Source organism: Macadamia integrifolia, chromosome 9 (genome assembly GCF_013358625.1).
Source record: "Macadamia integrifolia cultivar HAES 741 chromosome 9, SCU_Mint_v3, whole genome shotgun sequence".
In the NCBI taxonomy this organism is placed as follows: domain Eukaryota; kingdom Viridiplantae; phylum Streptophyta; class Magnoliopsida; order Proteales; family Proteaceae; genus Macadamia; species Macadamia integrifolia.
This window is the reverse complement of record NC_056565.1, coordinates 424772-443177: the sequence shown is the minus strand read 5'-3', so window position 1 is coordinate 443177 and position 18406 is coordinate 424772. Positions and strand designations below refer to the sequence as shown.

Below are 18406 nucleotides of genomic sequence, written 5' to 3'. Positions count from 1 at the left end.
GTTGTTATTGATCTTTGGGAGGTGCATGCCAACCCCCGAAAAAAAGATTGGTGAGTAGTTTCCCAATGGATAAACTTAAAACCTATGCAATTGGCCAATGGATAAATATTGGTGGCCTCTCATCTGTTTTTCGGTTTAAAAATGAAAAAAAAAAAAAATTATATATATGCATTATTTTACAGTTTTTGTGAAAGATTTTTTTATCATTGTCGGTCAATTCTAGGTCTCAACATGGAATTGTCAAGATTTGGACTAATGGCTCCAATGATTTAGAGTAGTTTGCGTCAGATAGGGGTGTCAATTAGTCGAGCCAGACTGGTTTTGAATCGACTTAATCAAGCTTCCTCACTTTAAGATATTACATTGTAATCAACCATTTTAAGTAATTGGTCTTCATATGGCAACAATGGTTCTATTTATAATTAGATGGTTGGATATCTATATTTAATCGGGTTTTTAATAATTGGATTTTAAATGAGTTAATGATAAATTTATCTCTAAATGGACTATAATCTGATTTTATTTTAAACGTGTTGACCTTAATAATGGGCTCTAAACAAGTTTTAAGCTAATTATATATAGACTTTAAACATGTTGATGCGAGTCGGGCTATTGATTGGTATGTCCTAATTGGATGCTCATCGAATAACACCCTTGCATTAGAAACCATCGATTATAATTAAATTGGGTGAGATTTCACTACGTTTATTAATCAGATCAGATCAATTTGGGCTTTAGATGGTGAAGATGGACCAAGAATTGACACCCTAGTTGACGTACTTACTTAGACATAAATTTTACATAAAACATAAATATTGGAATTTGAGTCAGAAATTTAACGAGTGATTTAATACATGAATAGAATGAACATTCCCTTGATTATCAAATAAATAAATGACATTCCCTCCCTGTCCCCTATATATGAAAATTTAGACAGGTCGAAATTAGCCAGATTTCAACTGAACCTTAAAATCGCCGGCTCCACTTTTTTGGCTATGAGATCGGTAAGACTGACATAAAGTTGTGTGTCACGTGTGGATACAACGGCTGTCTCCTGCTCCCAGTCCCAGAGTCAGGCGGGGGTGGAAGTTTCACCGTTGCTCACATTCACCCGCGTCGTTTCCCTCCAAAATAGATAAAATCCCAATCATAAAATATTTACTTACCCTAATAAAACCCCTCCAAAGCCACCCCTTTTTAAGCCAAAAAAAATCAAACAAAACCCTTCTCTTCCGGACACACACACTCTCTCTCTCTCTCTCTCTCTCTCTCTCTCGCCTCGGAGGCACAGCGTGAGAGAGCGAGAAAGGGAGACAGGCGCCTCCATCTCTGTCTTCTATCCATCTGTATCTATCTATCTATCTAATTCTCCATATCGCTTCCCAGCTTCCCTCACTCACTGCAAAACCCTAATTAGTTTCAATGGATTCCAATTCGTCTCAGCTCCAACAAGCTCAGGTGGCTGCCATTCTCGGCCCCGATCCGGCTCCATTCGAAACCCTTATTTCGCATCTCATGTCTTCTGGCAACGAACAGCGATCGCAGGCCGAGGCTTTATTCAATCTCTGCAAGCAGAATCATCCCGATGCATTGTCCCTCAAGCTCGCTAATCTTCAATCCTCTCCTCACGTCGAGCTCCGTGCCATGTCTGCGATTCTCCTTCGTAAGCAGCTAACCCGTGATGATTCCTACATCTGGCCGCGTCTCTCTCCTTCTACGCAATCCACTCTCAAATCTCACCTTCTTTCTTGCGTTCAAAGAGAAGACGCTAAGACCATATCCAAAAAGCTCTGCGATACCGTCTCCGAACTCGCCTTGGGAATCCTTCCTGATGGTGGGTGGCCTGAGCTCCTTCCCTTTATGTTCCAGTGTGTCACCTCCGATACCCCTCGGCTTCAGGAGTCCGCTCTTCTGATGTTTGCGCAGTTGTCACAGTACATTGGGGAAACCCTAATTCCCCACCTCAATACTCTCCACTCCGTCTTCCTTCAGTGCTTGGCTTCTTCCTCCAATTCCGATGTCCGGATAGCCGCCCTGGGCGCTGCTATTAATTTCATTCAGTGCTTATCGACTCCCTCAGACCGTGATCGGTTCCAAGACTTATTGCCGGTGATGATGCAGACTTTGACGGAAGCACTGAATTGTGGTCAAGAGGCTACTGCGCAAGAAGCGCTTGAGCTGTTGATTGAGTTGGCCGGAACGGAGCCCAAGTTCTTGAGGCGGCAGCTGGTCGAAGTAGTTGGGTCGATGCTCCAAATTGCAGAGGCTGATTCCCTGGAGGAGGGGACACGTCATCTTGCCGTTGAATTCGTGATCACACTTGCCGAGGCCAGGGAGAGAGCTCCTGGGATGATGAGAAAACTGCCACAGTTCATAAGTAGATTATTTTCGATCCTGATGAAGATGCTTCTAGATATCGAGGATGATCCTGCATGGCACAATGCAGAGAGTGAAGACGAGGATGCTGGGGAGACCAGTAATTACAGCGTTGGCCAGGAGTGCTTGGATCGGTTATCTATCTCATTGGGTGGAAATACGATCGTTCCTGTTGCTTCGGAGCTCTTGCCACAATACTTGGCTGCTCCTGAGTGGCAGAAGCACCATGCAGCACTCATCACCCTAGCTCAGATTGCGGAGGGATGCTCGAAGGTATTTAATGCTCTGTATTTTCATTCTGTTTCCAATTGGTATCCCTTCAAACTTTTGTTCCGGTACTTAATTTTCAAAGTTATTTTGTTTCTTATTATTATTTTTTAAATTCTGAAGTAATTCTCTGTTCGTGAAGTTGTTCCTCCTTATTGTCTTATCTTTGTTATGTTTTACTCTTTTTTGATATATGATTATAAAGAATAACTTTAGTAGATATTTCATCTTTTAAGTTGTTATGTTTTAATTTTTGTCAAGATTAGATTTAGTATATTCATTTTCTATCACACTTGATGTAGGTAATGATAAAAAATCTCGAGCAAGTGGTGAACATGGTTCTGAACTCATTCCAAGATCCCCACCCGCGTGTGAGATGGGCAGCTATTAATGCCATTGGCCAACTTTCTACGGACTTGGGCCCAGAGTTGCAAACGCAATACCACCAACGGGTGTTGCCTGCACTCGCTGCAGCGATGGATGATTTTCAAAATCCCAGAGTACAGGTCAGTGGATGATGGTGGTTTATACTTGGTTATATTTGGGTGCCAATTTTTCTTGTGAACTCAGTTCTTTTGCATTTTTTTAGAAGAGTGAAGTATTTTGAATTGCATGCCCTGCAAGCTTATAGAACTTATTATGGTGATTGTTTTCCGATGTATGCCGATTCTCCACTCTGAGATGATTGCTAATTAGGTGCTCATTTTTGCATGGTAATTTAGTAATTATGTATCATATGTAGCATCCTTGACTTCAGAAGGTGGAGGAGGGTTTACTGTTGAATGCCCTCTAAAGGTGTGAATTGCATCTATTTATAAATAAAATCAACTTAATTCAATATAGTAGTTGGCAGAAGCTCTCAATATCAATAGTAATTTTCCATATGCAATTTATGAAATGAAGAGCATCATCTTTTATACTTGTGGTAATTTTGACCATTTGCAGCCCTCTCAAGGTGTGAATGGCATCTGCTTACAAAATAGACTCAACTCAAGACACCATTGTAGTTGGTGGAGCTTTTGAAGCCTCCTAGTGATTTTCCGTATGCAATTTATGAAATGAATAGTCATTTTCCATACTTCTTGGGTATGCTATTAGTCTATTTTTTTAAGTAAACACTTGTAGGGGATTTTTTTGGTTGTTGTGCTTTGACTTTGGTGAGTATATGCACATTTAAGTGTTTGCATACAGTGATGACTGGTTGTTTGCATACAGCTTTTGAAGCCTCCTAGTGATTTTCCGTATGCAATTTATGAAATGAATAGTCATTTTCCATACTTCTTGGGTATGCTATTAGTCTATTTTTTTAAGTAAACACTTGTAGGGGATTTTTTTGGTTGGTGTGCTTTGACTTTGGTGAGTATATGCACATTTAAGTGTTTGCATACAGTGATGACTGAGTTTGATTATGTATTAAGCCATATTTGAGACTTATCTGTACCAAAAAAAACAAAGGAACTTAAATCGGGGGAGAGATGGTTGGGTGTTATAATTTTCTATGGCCTTGACCCCTAGTTATTTGAGCTGATCAAATTTTTTATATTACGAGGCTGGAAAACTAAGAATATTTTCAGTGGTGGGTTTCCACAATGATCACACTAAGCCCTTTGTTCTACAATGAACTGTCTCAGAACGAAAGCAAAGGAACCAGAAAGGTTTATAATGGGGGACCGGTGGGCCCCAAAAGATCCAACTAGGATGGGTGTGGGCCCACCTAAATAAATAGCACAAATATCAGAATCAATGGCAGTTTTGTAAATATTAGGACTCTTGTAATAGGGTGGCAGACTTGTAAATAAAAAGGAATCTTGAAGGGTAAATGAAGGTTCAAGCAAATGATGAGATATAGAGGGAATTAGGAATTATTGTGAATGGGTAAATTAGGAAGCAAAACTAAGGCTAAGGTTGGAGGTAAAAAAGAGGGAAAAGTAAGGGTATTTTGGGAACACAAAGGACAAAGAATAATAGACAAAAGAAAAAAAAAAAAAAACACCTTTTTGAAGGAGGAAGCTCACAATTCTTTATTTTGGGGTTGTCTTCAACCTCCAGCCAAGAAGATGGAGGCGGAAGATCTGAAGGTGAGAGAACTCCCTCAATATTGCTCAGATGAGTCTGAAATTTCAGGGAGAGATACCGAACTCATAAAGCTTTTGATTGTGAGCAACCATAGGGTTGAACCACTAGTGATTGCAAGATCTGGGGCTGCTGAAAACAGAACTGACGGTGGAACTTAGGTTCATGTCTGCAATCTAGTTTTCGTCTCAAGATGGAAGGAATTTTCAAGCAAAGTTTCCCATTGTTCAGGTCGACCTTGGGAGTAGAAACAAACCCCTTGAAATCCCAGGCCAGATCGATGCCCACTTGAGAATCTGAAGCAATTCTTGAAGACTGCTGTTATCGCCAATTACAGGGAAGGGAAAACAGAACCGTGAAGAAGGAAGGGAAAGGAGGAAGAAAGAGAAGAAGAATAAGAAGAAATAAAGAGGGAAAGAAGAAAGACAGCAGAAGAGGGAAGGGGATTCTCGCAGAGGAAGAGGAGAAAAAGAGAAGAAGGGGACAGGGGGGGAGAGAGAAGCAACCACACAGGCAGTAATCGTAATTTTTCTTCAATAATCAACTAAAATTATTGTGGCCCATGACCTTACATAAGTAGGAAAAGAATTACTAAAAAAATGAAATGCTAAATATGAAATTGATCTAACATAGAAGAAGTTTCCTAATTTAAAATATAATAGAAACACAATAAACTAAAATTGAGAATTTCTACTTACCTAATAGCTACCCCAAAATAACCTAAAATAAAAGATAACAAATATCCTCAAAATAAAATAAAATCCTAGAATATTCTATTAACCCTGAACCCAAATAAGTAACTTGGAGCCAAATTGGATATGAGTCTTGGTTCGGGTTCTGGAGCGGGTTTGGGTCGATCCATCGGAGAATTGCTGCATCAGTTTAACATGGCAAGTCTCTGGTCATAAAATTTAACAATAAAGTATGCCATTATTAATTTGAAGCAAGCTAGCAAGAACTCTATTGGTAGTGTACTCAAAAGTCTACAATATGTAGAGTTAAAATGGGCATAGACTGCTAGCTATGCAGTCTGCCTTATTGTATGTGCTTGAGCAGGTAATGGGTGGTTACACACCACATCTAATAAATCAGAGCAAGAAATTGTCTGGGTTTTGCAGGATTTGACACATCTCATACCTGTACTGCACTTACAATTGGAGGTGCTTAGAGGCCATCCATTACATGGATATTACTTTCTTGATATTATGTCCACTGGGGGTCTTATTATGTTGCATGTGATTTTGCATTCACATTTTTTTTTTCTTTGGGCAATAAAATTTGTCAGTAGAAACCAATAGATTTTCGTTTGTCTTACCAATATGTTTACCGTCCTCAGTAATTTTGGAGTGCTGTTTATTTTTTCTCTTCCTAGTATGATTCTGGGCCATATGAATATATTTTTCTTCTAATTCTATGCCATGTTTCTAACAGCTAAGGTGAGAGTGGGCCTTCGTGGTGCCTCTGGTCTTTTTGTTTGTTAGTCCTATTAGTGTGGCCTTTCCTCTGCAAGAACATTTGTCTCACTGTTATCTTCAAATCTTTTGAACTCTCTATAGGCGCATGCTGCTTCAGCAGTCCTCAACTTCAGTGAAAACTGTACACCAGATATCTTAACACCTTACTTGGATGGGATAATAAGCAAATTGCTTGTACTTCTACAGGTATGTCTTTATTGATTGTAACTGCTTGTACGCCAGATAATCACCCACATACAAACATAGTTATGAACATTTTCATACTCCCTGCATCCCTCAATGATTGTCTCTTTTTTTTTTTTTTGGGGGGGGGGGGGGTTGGTGGGGGGGAACCCAAAGTCAAAGGGAAAGTGGTTAAAGCATTAAAAAAACACTGTTTTCTAAAGTTGACCTTTCATTACTTGGGACAAAATGCTTTTCAAATTGGATAACATATGAAATGGTTAATGTGGTAAAATATCCTAAGAATTTATTACTTGTTTTGTGTAATTGAAACACTTTGGAACAAAAAAAAAAGGGAAGGACGACTTTCTTTACGCAGTGGAGAGAGTACTTTTTATGTTTACTTGGATAATTATATTTACACATGTACAAATACGTCAATGTTACCAAGACACATATTTTGGCTGTTTAAGCATACATATTCTGGAGGTTTATGTGGTGGAGTAGATAACTATATTATGTATTTGGTCCAGAATGGGAAGCAAATGGTGCAAGAGGGGGCATTGACAGCTTTAGCATCTGTTGCAGATTCGTCACAGGTAGTTACTGCAATCTCATTTACTTTATTGATAATGCATTTTTTGTTTGAAATGATATAATCTTACACTTTGCGTTCATCCATAGGAACACTTCCAAAAGTACTATGATGCTGTTATGCCTTATCTGAAAACTATCTTGGTTAATGCAACTGACAAGTCTAACCGTATGCTTCGTGCAAAATCAATGGAATGCATTAGTTTGGTTGGAATGGCTGTTGGAAAGGAGAAGTTCAGGGATGATGCCAAGCAGGTGATAATTAAAAGTGTTTCTTCTTCATTTGGCATTCATTTATGATTATTATTATAATGATCTGATTGCCGTGCAACTTAGGGCCACCCCTTGGTCGGATGTTAAAATCTCAGGCTGCCAGCGGGATGACGCTGGATTGAGTCTGAGAGTGACCACTTTGTGCAAAAAATGCTGAACCTTAGGACTGACCTCAATCCACCCCTCCTGGGTCCCTGCAAAAGTGGGAGTTGCACCAGGTTTGGTCCTTTTTGATAAGCGTGCAAGTGTTGATTTCTTAAAGTTCTCCGGAAACAAAATCAAGCTCTGATCAAATTCCTTTGATTCTTTAATTTGGTTTCAGTTGAATTAGAATTGTAGTTAATGCTATGTAGTTGCCATTGTTATGGATTTGGAGGATGATATATATATATATATATATATTGCTTTGGAGCTATTATACTTCTCTAATTTATATTTCGGATAACCAACCAGATTTTTGTAGGAGTATTAAGGCCTGTGGGGCTCATCTTTGGTTTTTATTGCTTTTTGGAAGGTCATGGAAGTGCTTATGGCGTTGCAAGGTTCTCAAATGGAGACAGATGATCCAACGACAAGTTACATGCTACAGGTATGTTCATTCATTTAAATGTTCTAAACTAATCTGAGGATTATGCTGGTAATGTCTTCCATGCATTATGTAAATTTCTTTTGTCATCTTACAGGCATGGGCTAGACTCTGCAAGTGTCTAGGGCAGGATTTCCTCCCTTACATGAGTGTTGTTATGCCACCACTGCTTCAATCTGCTCAGCTTAAACCTGATGTAACCATTACATCTGCAGATTCTGATGATGATATTGATGAATCAGATGATGAAGGGTTTGCCTTAAATTCCCGAAGTTCATTAAATTGCTGAGATCTTTTTTTATCAATGCTTTGGATTGTTATAGTAGTAGATTCTTAAAACTTTTATTTCATGTTGATGCTACTAAATGTGGATAAGTTCAGCTGTTTTGAGGCCCAGAATGGACAAAAGATTCCATTACTTTCAATTACACTTTTTTATTACTATTGTCACGGATTTGTTAGATTAAGCAGTTTAGTTTTTGTTTCTTTATGCTTGTTGGATATGCCTGTTCTCAAAATTGAAATGATGACAGACCATTTTGTGGGTGCCATTTGTTAGCTGACATTTCTTCTATGGAGTTATTTTATGAAAGCTTCCTCAGAATTTAAGATTTTTGCTTCTCTCCATTTGTTTTCCCCGGGGGGTGGGTGTTGATTAGGCATGAACCTGAGAAATAATTTTTTTAGATGATTTATGACTTTCGTATGAAAGAGTCTTAAACAATGAGTTGTTTCATCTCCTTATTGTATAAATTCAAATTAGTATTATTTATATCTCTTTAAAAATATAATTAGAATTATTTATATCTCAAAAAAAAAAAGTATTATTTATAGTTATGTTCTGTTTCTATGTATGCCATCAGGCAGATGGCATCTTTGTTTAATTTTATCATGTTTTTTTATACGCAACATTATTCCACCATTCCCTTTCTTCTGCTTTCTTTAAATCTTGTTCTTTGGATAACATGGACTTATAGCAATTGGATAAGGAGAAAATAACAATTCTCAGCGTGGTATTACGTATTTGGTTTGCTTACTTATGTAAGGATTTCGGCTTCATTTGCTTAGTTGCTGTATTTCTATTTCAGTATTGAGACTATAACTCTGGGGGATAAAAGGATAGGGATCAAAACTAGTGTACTAGAGGAGAAAGCTACGGCATGCAATATGCTATGCTGCTATGCAGATGAATTGAAGGAGGGGTTTTATCCATGGATTGATCAGGTTGGTTGATGATTGATGCAACTGTATTTTTATTTTCCTTCTCGAAAACATTTTTTTTTTTTCCTGATCAACTGAGTTCATAAAATGTGTAGGTTGCTCCTACTTTAGTTCCACTTCTCAAATTTTATTTCCATGAAGAAGTTAGGAAGGCTGCTGTTTCAGGTATTATAGTTTTATTATAAGCTTGTAGACCATTTTATCTTGTACAAGTTTCTTCGATTTTCTTGGCTTTATATTTAACAACCATTTTTTATTTTTAGCCATGCCGGAGCTATTGCGTTCAGCTAAATTAGCAGTGGAAATGGGGCAAGCGCAAGGTCGGAATGAGTCATATATTAAGCAGTTGTCTGACTACATAATACCTGCTTTGGTGGAAGCTTTACACAAGGTCATATTATAGTTTGTATTCATTTTTGTTCTCACTTTGTACTGCTTTCTTACATATTTCTCTATCCAGTGCTTATTTTTGAGGTATTGATGTGTCCTCTGACTTTCCATTGGTGTTTCAGGAACCTGAGACAGAAATTTGTGCAAGCATGCTGGATGCTTTGAATGAATGCATTCAGGTTTGTGATTTTGTTGGATTTACCGAATCCCGAAATATATATGTGGTGCATACTTGTTTTCATTCTTTTTGTTCCCCCTCCCCCAACTCTCTCTCTCTCTCTCTCTCTCTCTCTCTCTCTCTCTCTCTCTCTCTCTCTCTCTCTCTCTCTTTTTTTTTTTTTTTTAAATACTGCAAGAAAACCAGACTCGTATCAGAATTTGATGATATGAAATAGATGGAGTATGTGGGGCTGGTTGACTGAAGAAATTGGATTTTAGAAAGTAACAGCTTCATGACTGACTGATGGGGGTATAGGGTTAGGGATGTTGATTACCATTTAAAAGGTAAAATTATAAGTTTTCTGAGTGCTGGAATGAACTACATTTGGGGCAGGATTTTGGATCTGACTAGGAGAATCGCTGAATAAAATTAAGATTACATAAGGATGTAATAACATCAAATGCAAAAGTAGAATTCATTTAGCGAAAGAGTGAATTTATATAGAAAAAAAGGGGGGGGGAGAAAAATATTTTCCCGTTTTTGAAAAATGAATTGATGTATTTGATTTTATAATTCAAATGACTTTTTTTTTTTCTCTGGGTCAGCCCATTCCACAGCCAATGAAGAAGAAGAAGAGTTTAATAAGCCTATGTTAGGCTGAAATGTTTAGTGCTTCCAAAATTATGTTTTTAATAGTCAAGTTTCGGTTTGATAATATCTGTTTTAATTTGCTATCTGAGAGCTGAATTTTTGGAAATTCCAATGAAATAATATGACACTTTACAATCTGGGAGAAAAAAAAGATGGTAGATGATTTAGATAGAGAGGTTCAACCAAAGTCATACGGCTGCTGAATCTATCCTTCACACCTGGGGGACCTTGGATGCATCATACTATGAAGAGATTTGGAGGGAAAATCACATGCACATCATACAACCACAACAACAAAACGTTTTCCCAACACACATTCACATCATAGTAGCAGAAAATATTCATTAATTTATGTGAAAATGAGCTTATCCAGATAACTTATATGAAAATGATGTATATGAGATATTAATTTACACTTCACTCGGTTAGACTCCTTATTTGACTTGAGTTGCTGAACAGATTAATGGTGCACAGATTCTTACCCTGCTGGTACTTTGGTTGTACTATGCAAATTGTGTCTGAGTCATGTTACCTTGGCTTTCTTAGATGGGTTTAACTGAAAAAAACTGGTAATAATTTCTGTGGAATACTGCGTCTATCATTATTTCTTAAAAATTGTTAAACTATCAAGTAGATTCTGATCCTCACTATAGCACCAGTGAATTCATGAACCGTTTTCCTGAGATTGCATCATGTTCTCATGTTCCACTAGCTCGTTCGAAAAGAAGCCATTATATCACTTATGACTAAATTCTTATCCTCTCTTTCAGATATCTGGACTACTTCTGGATGAAAGCCAGGTGAGATGCATAGTTGACGAAATAAAGCAAGTAATAACAGCTAGTTCAACTAGAAAAACAGAAAGAGCAGAGAGGGCCAAAGCAGAGGACTTCGATGCAGAGGAAGGGGAGTTGCTTAAAGAAGAAAATGAGCAAGAAGAAGAAGTCTTTGACCAAGTGCGTTTCCAAATTACTTTGTTAATGGATATTTTAATATCCAAGTTTGTTTCCACATTGACTTATGTTACTTCTCATTTAGGTTGGTGATTGCTTGGGCACATTGATCAAAACATTCAAAGCCTCTTTCTTACCTTTCTTCGATGAGCTTTCATCATATATAACACCTATGTGGGTGAGTGATTACATGACTCCATTTATTCTTCTAATCTGCAAATATTTTCTTATAAATTTAAGCTGATTTAGCTGTTGGGTCATTAGTAAGCAATTTAGTTGTTTTAGTAATTGTTGCCTGCAGTGTTAGCTGAAAATCCCCAAGGTTGAAGATTTCGGTTTTGATTAGGATTTCAACCTTGGCCTGGCACTGAAATATTGTCCATTTCGGTGAAAAAAATTGAAACATCCTCAATTGACATGCCAGTTCGATTCAACAAGTGTCGAAACCATCAAATTTTGAACCATGGCATCCCTCTGTAGTACAATTGTATGATGCAGTAACGATGGCATCTATGACCATGTAATATCACTTTAGAGGGAAGATACGCCTTTCTGTTGTAGCCATTTCCAATTGGAGTGCTAATTTGCACTCTGATAAGTATGTCACTTTTAATTTTGGCTTTATTGTTGAACATACTATTAGTACTACCACTGCCACTATTAGTAATTTAATTTTGGTAAGACTCATTGATGAGAGATTACAAGTTTGCTTTACAAGTCCTGCTGTCAGCCATAAATCTTGAAGTGGAATGAGAAAAGCAAGTACAGCATCCACATATAGTAGAATTGGCTTGTTTTCATATTCAGCAATGGATGACAATGTTAAGTAATAGTTTATTTTTGTCCATCTCAATAAAGTCCCAGTGTTTCTCTCCTCTCAGACGGTTTAAAAAATTGAGTGGCAACATTTGGCAAACAAGCTATAACCAACTCAAGCAAGCACTTGGTTGGTACCAATTTTATCCACAAAGAAACAAAAGAAATGAAGGAATTCCAATTTTGTCAAGTTTTAGTCCATTAGTATCAATGTGAAAATCTGTGTATTATTCACCTCCCCAAAAAAAATGTGTATAGGTAGTTATGGATTCCTGACATGCTCTGCTCACGGGTACATGTGAGAGATAACCCTTCATCTATGTAACCAAGTATTTACCCTTAGGTTTTCTTGTGTGCAGTATGTGGCTGTGCACATGCAGGCAGCAGCTTCTTTTTTAATCCTTTTTTTTTTTGTTGGGTGGGGTTGGGGGGGTTGTCTGGGTAAAGCCTGTTAAGATTTCTCTAGGAAGTTGTAGTTATCTGCACTTAGAGAGAAGAAAGCTCACTGCGGCTGCCTCAAAGCCCACGCTGGCAACACTCAAAATCAAACTCAATATCCCATTCTGTATTTTTACATTGGGTTGCTTATAGTGCTTCCCCAAACTCTAAAACTGAAATAGAAGCAAAATCAAATCCTATCTCCTAGTTGCTACTAACGTATCCAACTTCCAACCAAAGTAAAACAGAATAAAATAACAGAAAATATTACAATTTCAACCCAAGTTAATGTTTTAATAGCCTACAGACAAAAATCAGATTTGGACCTGGTTCTCGGTCTTGGCTTTCAAATCAGCTCAGGCCGGTCCACAGAAGCGCTACTGCGTCTGTTTGCTGATTCTTCAAATGATTGGAGTTGTTTAACCTGGTTTTATTTGTTTTGAAAATGTGAAAGTCTCATCTTCAAGACCTTATTCCTGTTTGTCCATTTTTTATAGAGATTTTCGCAGAATGTTACCTCATTCATTGGTTGCCTGATTTTCTTTCTGGGACTTGGTGTGATAACGTTGTTGATCTTGAATGTCTGCAATGATATATTTATCTTGGAGACGCCTATCTCTGTTGCCCATTCTTGCATTCTGTTTGTCTTGTTAGACTTTGTTCTCAAAAAAATAATTGGTTGTCTTTAGAAATTTGCACCAGTTATGCTTTATTCAGTTGAATGAGCCTTTTAGTAGTAGTTTTGTTGTCAGCTTTGGATATCTTAAGGAGTTCAAATTTACCTTGCAAATTCTGAATATCTGTCGCTAAATTTTGCATTTTGAATAAAATGCTTTTCGATACAGGGCAAGGACAAAACAGCTGAGGAAAGAAGGATTGCCATTTGCATATTTGATGACGTTGCAGAGCAATGCCGAGAAGCAGCTTTGAAGTATGCATTCTCTGCAAAATATTTCAGCTTAAATTCATTTTTTAGCTCTTTTTTTTTTTTTGCATTATATTCATTCTCAGTATTGATGGAACAGGTATTATGATACTTACCTTCCTTTCCTATTGGAAGCCTGCAATGACGAGAACCCAGATGTTCGTCAGGTTTGTGTTTTGACCAGCACCTATGTTGCTTCTGATTCTTCGTAAGTTCAATTGTTCCCTTTCTTTTTCCCCCTGCTTAAGCTAAATTTTATCTCTCATTCTCCATTTTGGTTGGGGGTTGGGGGATTTTTCTTCACTTTTTATTTACAGGCAGCTGTATATGGCATTGGTGTTTGTGCGGAGTTTGGTGGATCCGCATTCAGACCTCTTGTTGGAGGTACCTCTTATTCTTTTTGCATGTCTTCAAAAGTTAGGCCCCTTTTTGGTTGTTATGTAATTTTGTGACTTTATATTCTGTGTATGAGGACTTTGTTCTACTTGGCATTGCAGAGGCTCTTTCCAGGCTAAATGTTGTGATAAGGCATCCTAATGCACTCCATTCGGATAATGTGATGGCGTATGACAATGCTGTTTCAGCTCTTGGGAAAATATGCCAGTACCATCGTGATAGTATTGATGGTGCTCAGGTACTTTCATCTTTCTGTTTGATATATCTAGTTTTGATTTTTGTGGCATTAATTTCTGTTTTGAAACCTCTGGCTATAGCATTATGAATTAGTATTTTTCCTTAACCATCTATTTTGTTTAACATTACAAAAGTCTTTGGCTAGCCATTATTATTATTAAAGTAAATGCCTTTTTTTTTTTTTTTTGTCACTCATTTATGTTTTATGGCAGGTTGTTCCTGCTTGGTTGAGCTGCTTGCCAATAAAAAGTGATTTGATTGAGGCCAAAGTTGTTCATGAACAGCTTTGCTCAATGGTTGAAAGGTAATAATCTATATCATAGAGCATATTGAAGTATGATTTTATTCCATGCTTCTGCCTTATACTGTTATACCTAGTTGTACAGTCAATTTTTTCTTTAGATGTGCTTTCTCAGCACGTTCAAATTCAAGTTGGATATTCATGTTTATTTACAGGTCTGATAGGGAACTTTTGGGCCCGAACAATCAATATCTTCCTAAGATTGTTGCAGTCTTTGCCGAGGTATGTTTATTTATTATTGGGGTACCTCCACCATGCCTGTCGTCGTTTCCCATTCCATCATGTTCCCACATTTTTGGCCACGTGGATAAATGATTTGGCACTCTGACCCCGTTGGATAGACTTTGGACCACCTTGACCGGACACCTATCAAGTTTGGTGGCCTAACATAGCCATATGGCTCACAATGTGCGGGGTTTGTCCCTTGATTTTCATCTGGCTACTGTCAAGTTCACGTTTCTTGACTAGATTTCTCAATCTCATTTAAACCTTAACTATAACAAGTGTGCTTCACATTGATTTGAAAGTTAGACCATGAATAGATGCTGGCTGGCATTAACAACATGTCCACCAAATTTGAGGCCCACCTGAGCTGTCACATGGCAGTAGTCATGGGTGTGAAAAGCCTTGTGGAAGCGGTCATGATGGCATTCCACCCCCTTGTTTATTTGGTTCTTATTGGCTGCCAATAATATGTCCACCACCCTTTTCCTCCCGTTCCCTCTGAAGAAAAACCTGTAATGGTGTGCCACCTGTTTATCTGCCCAGTAGTCTTGGTATGGCTTTTTCCTTGTAATAGACAAACCATTGCACTATTAATAAATTTGCTTTGGTCGAAATAATAAAATGTGGTTCTTGAGATTATGATGCAATTTGTTAATGTTTGATGGGTTTTATATGTATGAAAGTGCTACTAGTGCTACTCTGTTTATGGAGAGATGTTAGGAAATGTGAAATGAAAAATCCTTGCTTTCTCCTCGTCTCTTTTTCAGACTTTGACATGACAAATTTAAAAAGGCATGTGGTCTGTAGTAGTCCACTTTTGGACCTCAGGACCTGGTCCCAGGTTTCAGGTATTGGAGTTGGATTGGCTGGATTAGCCAATCTGATCTGATCTCCCCAGTCCACTAAGACAACGCCCATACCCAAGGGGAACTCACCTGCCATTCAGCCCGTCTGTTTCTTATAAACTACTAGTGTCAGTCAAGATTGGGTTGGACTGAGCTAGGTTTCAAGTATTATGTATTCATTGTGATGATTGGATGTTTTGTGTAGGTTCTATGTGCAGGCAAGGATTTTGCTACAGAGCAAACCGCCAGCCGAATGATCAATCTTTTAAGGCAGCTACAGCAGACTTTACCGCCTTCTACTCTAGCATCAACTTTGTCATCCTTGCAGCCTCAGCAACAGCTTGCATTGCAATCCATCCTCTCATCATAGTTCTTGGGTATTTGTGTGGGACTTCTCATTGTTCCTTTTGGAGAATTGCTGCTTCCAGTTTGTTTTGTGTCTATTAATGTTCATTACCCATTCTTTCCATGATGTGTTCTCCATCGTTCCTTTGGCTTGGGAGCTTCTGACAATGCCAGATGTTTTTTGTCAGTTGAGGATGAAAGTCTTGCGGGTGGAAGAAAAATGTTGTGTAGATTGTGTATATTACTCTAGCATTTATTTATTGTCCGGTTTTGTCCTGTGTCCTGTCCGGAGGATGGAGGGGGGAAAAAAGATATGGCTGGTTGTCATTGAGGGTGTCTTTTGGTTGCGGGGTTGAGGATTGCTGTGATGAGGCAATTCTTGTTGCAGTTTTGGTGATCTTTAATATATTTTAATTTTTTTTAGCCAATCTATTCTTTCTTTGTGCAATTGTGAGGAACCTTGATAATATGTGAGCTTGCTATTATGAATCTTCTCAATGATCGTTCACTAATAATAGAGCAATCTTGTCCCAGATGTTTGTGGCGTGGGGGGTGGTCGGCAATATAATGCTGCCAAATACCCTTTTCACTGCAAGATAAGTAGAGAACGAATTGAAGATTTCTCAGATTGTCACTATTGTTTAGAAGGAATGAAATTGCAGTTGGTACCGTGGAGGGCCTTTTATTGCTTGAAAGGCTTGACAGCATTAAAGAAACGTTTGGAGTTGTCTTTCTGCCGTGAATTTTGAGGTTTAGTTTGATGGAAATGTTTAGATTTAAGACTCACTGCTGAGTTCCAATTTCCAACCATTTTAAGTATTGGGTTTGCATATTCTCTTGTTACCAAAAACCAAAAAAAAGAAAAAAAAAGGTTTGCATATTCTCTTTAGCCTGTCTGATTGCAAGGGAGACGAAGAGAAGGAAAGTTAAAATTAAATCAATCTAAAGTGAATTTTGTAACCATATGTTAACAGGACGGTGTAATTAATTCTGAAATATATTAAATTTCAGGTTATAACCTTAGATTAAAACAAGTTTTTTGTTTTTTGGTAAACCTTCCTTTTGAACAATGACAGGAGAAGTATATTTTACACAAGATCAATGTAGGAGTAGGACAGTTAAATGAAAATAGATTTGATCAACTATGGAGCTCCTTGTTGAAAATCTGCTTGAAATGGCTCCTAATGAATTTTTATGACCATCAACTCATCAAGGTTGTTTTGGTCATGGGAGTCCTCTTGAAGGTTGCAGCATCTTCCACAAAACCTGAACTTTGATGGGTAATCTAGGGTAGACAAATTCTAAATTGGTACTATGGGGAATGAGAATTGAGAATCCGGGGAAAAATCCTTTTATTCTCTCTCTCTCTCTCTCTCTCTCTCTCTCTCTCTCTCTCTCTCTCTCTCTCTCTCACTTGGATGACTATTATTTGAATTATTTCATCTCATCGATTCAATAGTAGCCTGCCTTCACGGGTGGTTTTCTTATTAATTTATTTATTTATGTTCTTTTTCATTCATATTTTGCGTTAGTGTAACTTATCATCATAGAAAAGGCGATCATTACTGAAATGAAGTTGACAAATCTTATATCTCAATTATCCAAAATACCCTACCTCCCTTATCATACGGAGGACGAATCAAAGGATGATGACAGTTCCATGTAACCGGTGCATGCATGACCCTGAAGATACAAATAAAAATAGATGTGTGGCCAAGCACAATTGAGAATTGCATAAGAGGGGACCCCACCCTGAGCAAGCTCTTAGGTTGTTTTGGTGAAGATGTGCAAGTATGTTATCAGGGATATTTGTCCATTTATTTGGGGACCTTGACCTAAATCATTTATATTAGTGTCTTAAATAGTTTTCAAATATCAATAATACAAAACAGATATTTTTTTATTAGAGTTAATACAGGTCCACTTATCCTTAGATTCTTTCACAGGAATTGGTCCTGCTTGACATAAATCATGGAAACCCACTTTTTTCTTTTCTTTTTTTTTTTTCTCCTCCAATAAAAATGAAGATTGTAAAAGATCCATATTTGGGTAGCATTGAAATGAGACCCATAGAAATGCCTTACCAAAACAGGTATTTATATAATTATATATCTTTTCCATTTCACAAAAAACCTAAAACCATTAGAACATTATACATTTTTTTTTTTTTTTTTAATCTTTTTGCATTAGTGAAAGAGACATTTTGCCTTGCAATTGTATTTTAATCAAACGAAGCCTGCACGATAACAGATTCTCTCCTCTGGTCATTTACCATCAAACCATATGTTTTGGCCCTTCTGGGTCCCATTTCAATGGATACCCAGTGAGCTTCCACGTGGCAACTCTTCGTGCCTTCACGCCTTCTCTGTTGGAGTTGACCAAGAGAGGGAGAGAGATTCTAGGCCCCAAAATGACTAGCTTCATAAAATTATACACTTAAGATGATGAGAAGGTCCACCATGAATAAGACTGAATAAATTTTCAAATTTTTCTTCGAGAGTGCCCTTTTTTTTTTTTTTTTTTTTTTGAATGAATAAAATTCAATAGACACAAAAGAATACAATGAGACCCAAGAAGAAGGGGGAGCCAAAGAAACAAGGAGAAGAAAAAAGACATCATACCTATTTCTAGGAGATTCAAAGTAGGAGCTAGTCTGAAAATCGAGCTTGCTTTTAATTTCAAAAAAATAGGGAGTTG

General features: G+C 37.6%; 1 protein-coding gene across 1 annotated transcript; it reads left to right on the top strand.

Moving 5' to 3' along the window:
* Window positions 1-1208: 1208 nt before the first annotated feature.
* On the top strand, window positions 1209-16137 carry LOC122089090 (importin-5-like). The gene is made up of 20 exons (XM_042658548.1): window positions 1209-2649; window positions 2946-3149; window positions 6273-6377; window positions 6887-6952; window positions 7038-7202; window positions 7735-7809; window positions 7904-8058; window positions 8895-9030; window positions 9123-9192; window positions 9291-9418; window positions 9540-9596; window positions 10999-11184; window positions 11267-11359; window positions 13281-13366; window positions 13461-13527; window positions 13678-13744; window positions 13858-13994; window positions 14206-14297; window positions 14450-14516; window positions 15570-16137. Exons 1-20 carry the CDS (start codon window positions 1423-1425, stop codon window positions 15732-15734), a joined length of 3348 nt encoding a protein of 1115 aa, XP_042514482.1. The 5' UTR covers window positions 1209-1422; the 3' UTR covers window positions 15735-16137.
* The last annotated feature ends 2269 nt before the right edge of the window (window positions 16138-18406 follow it).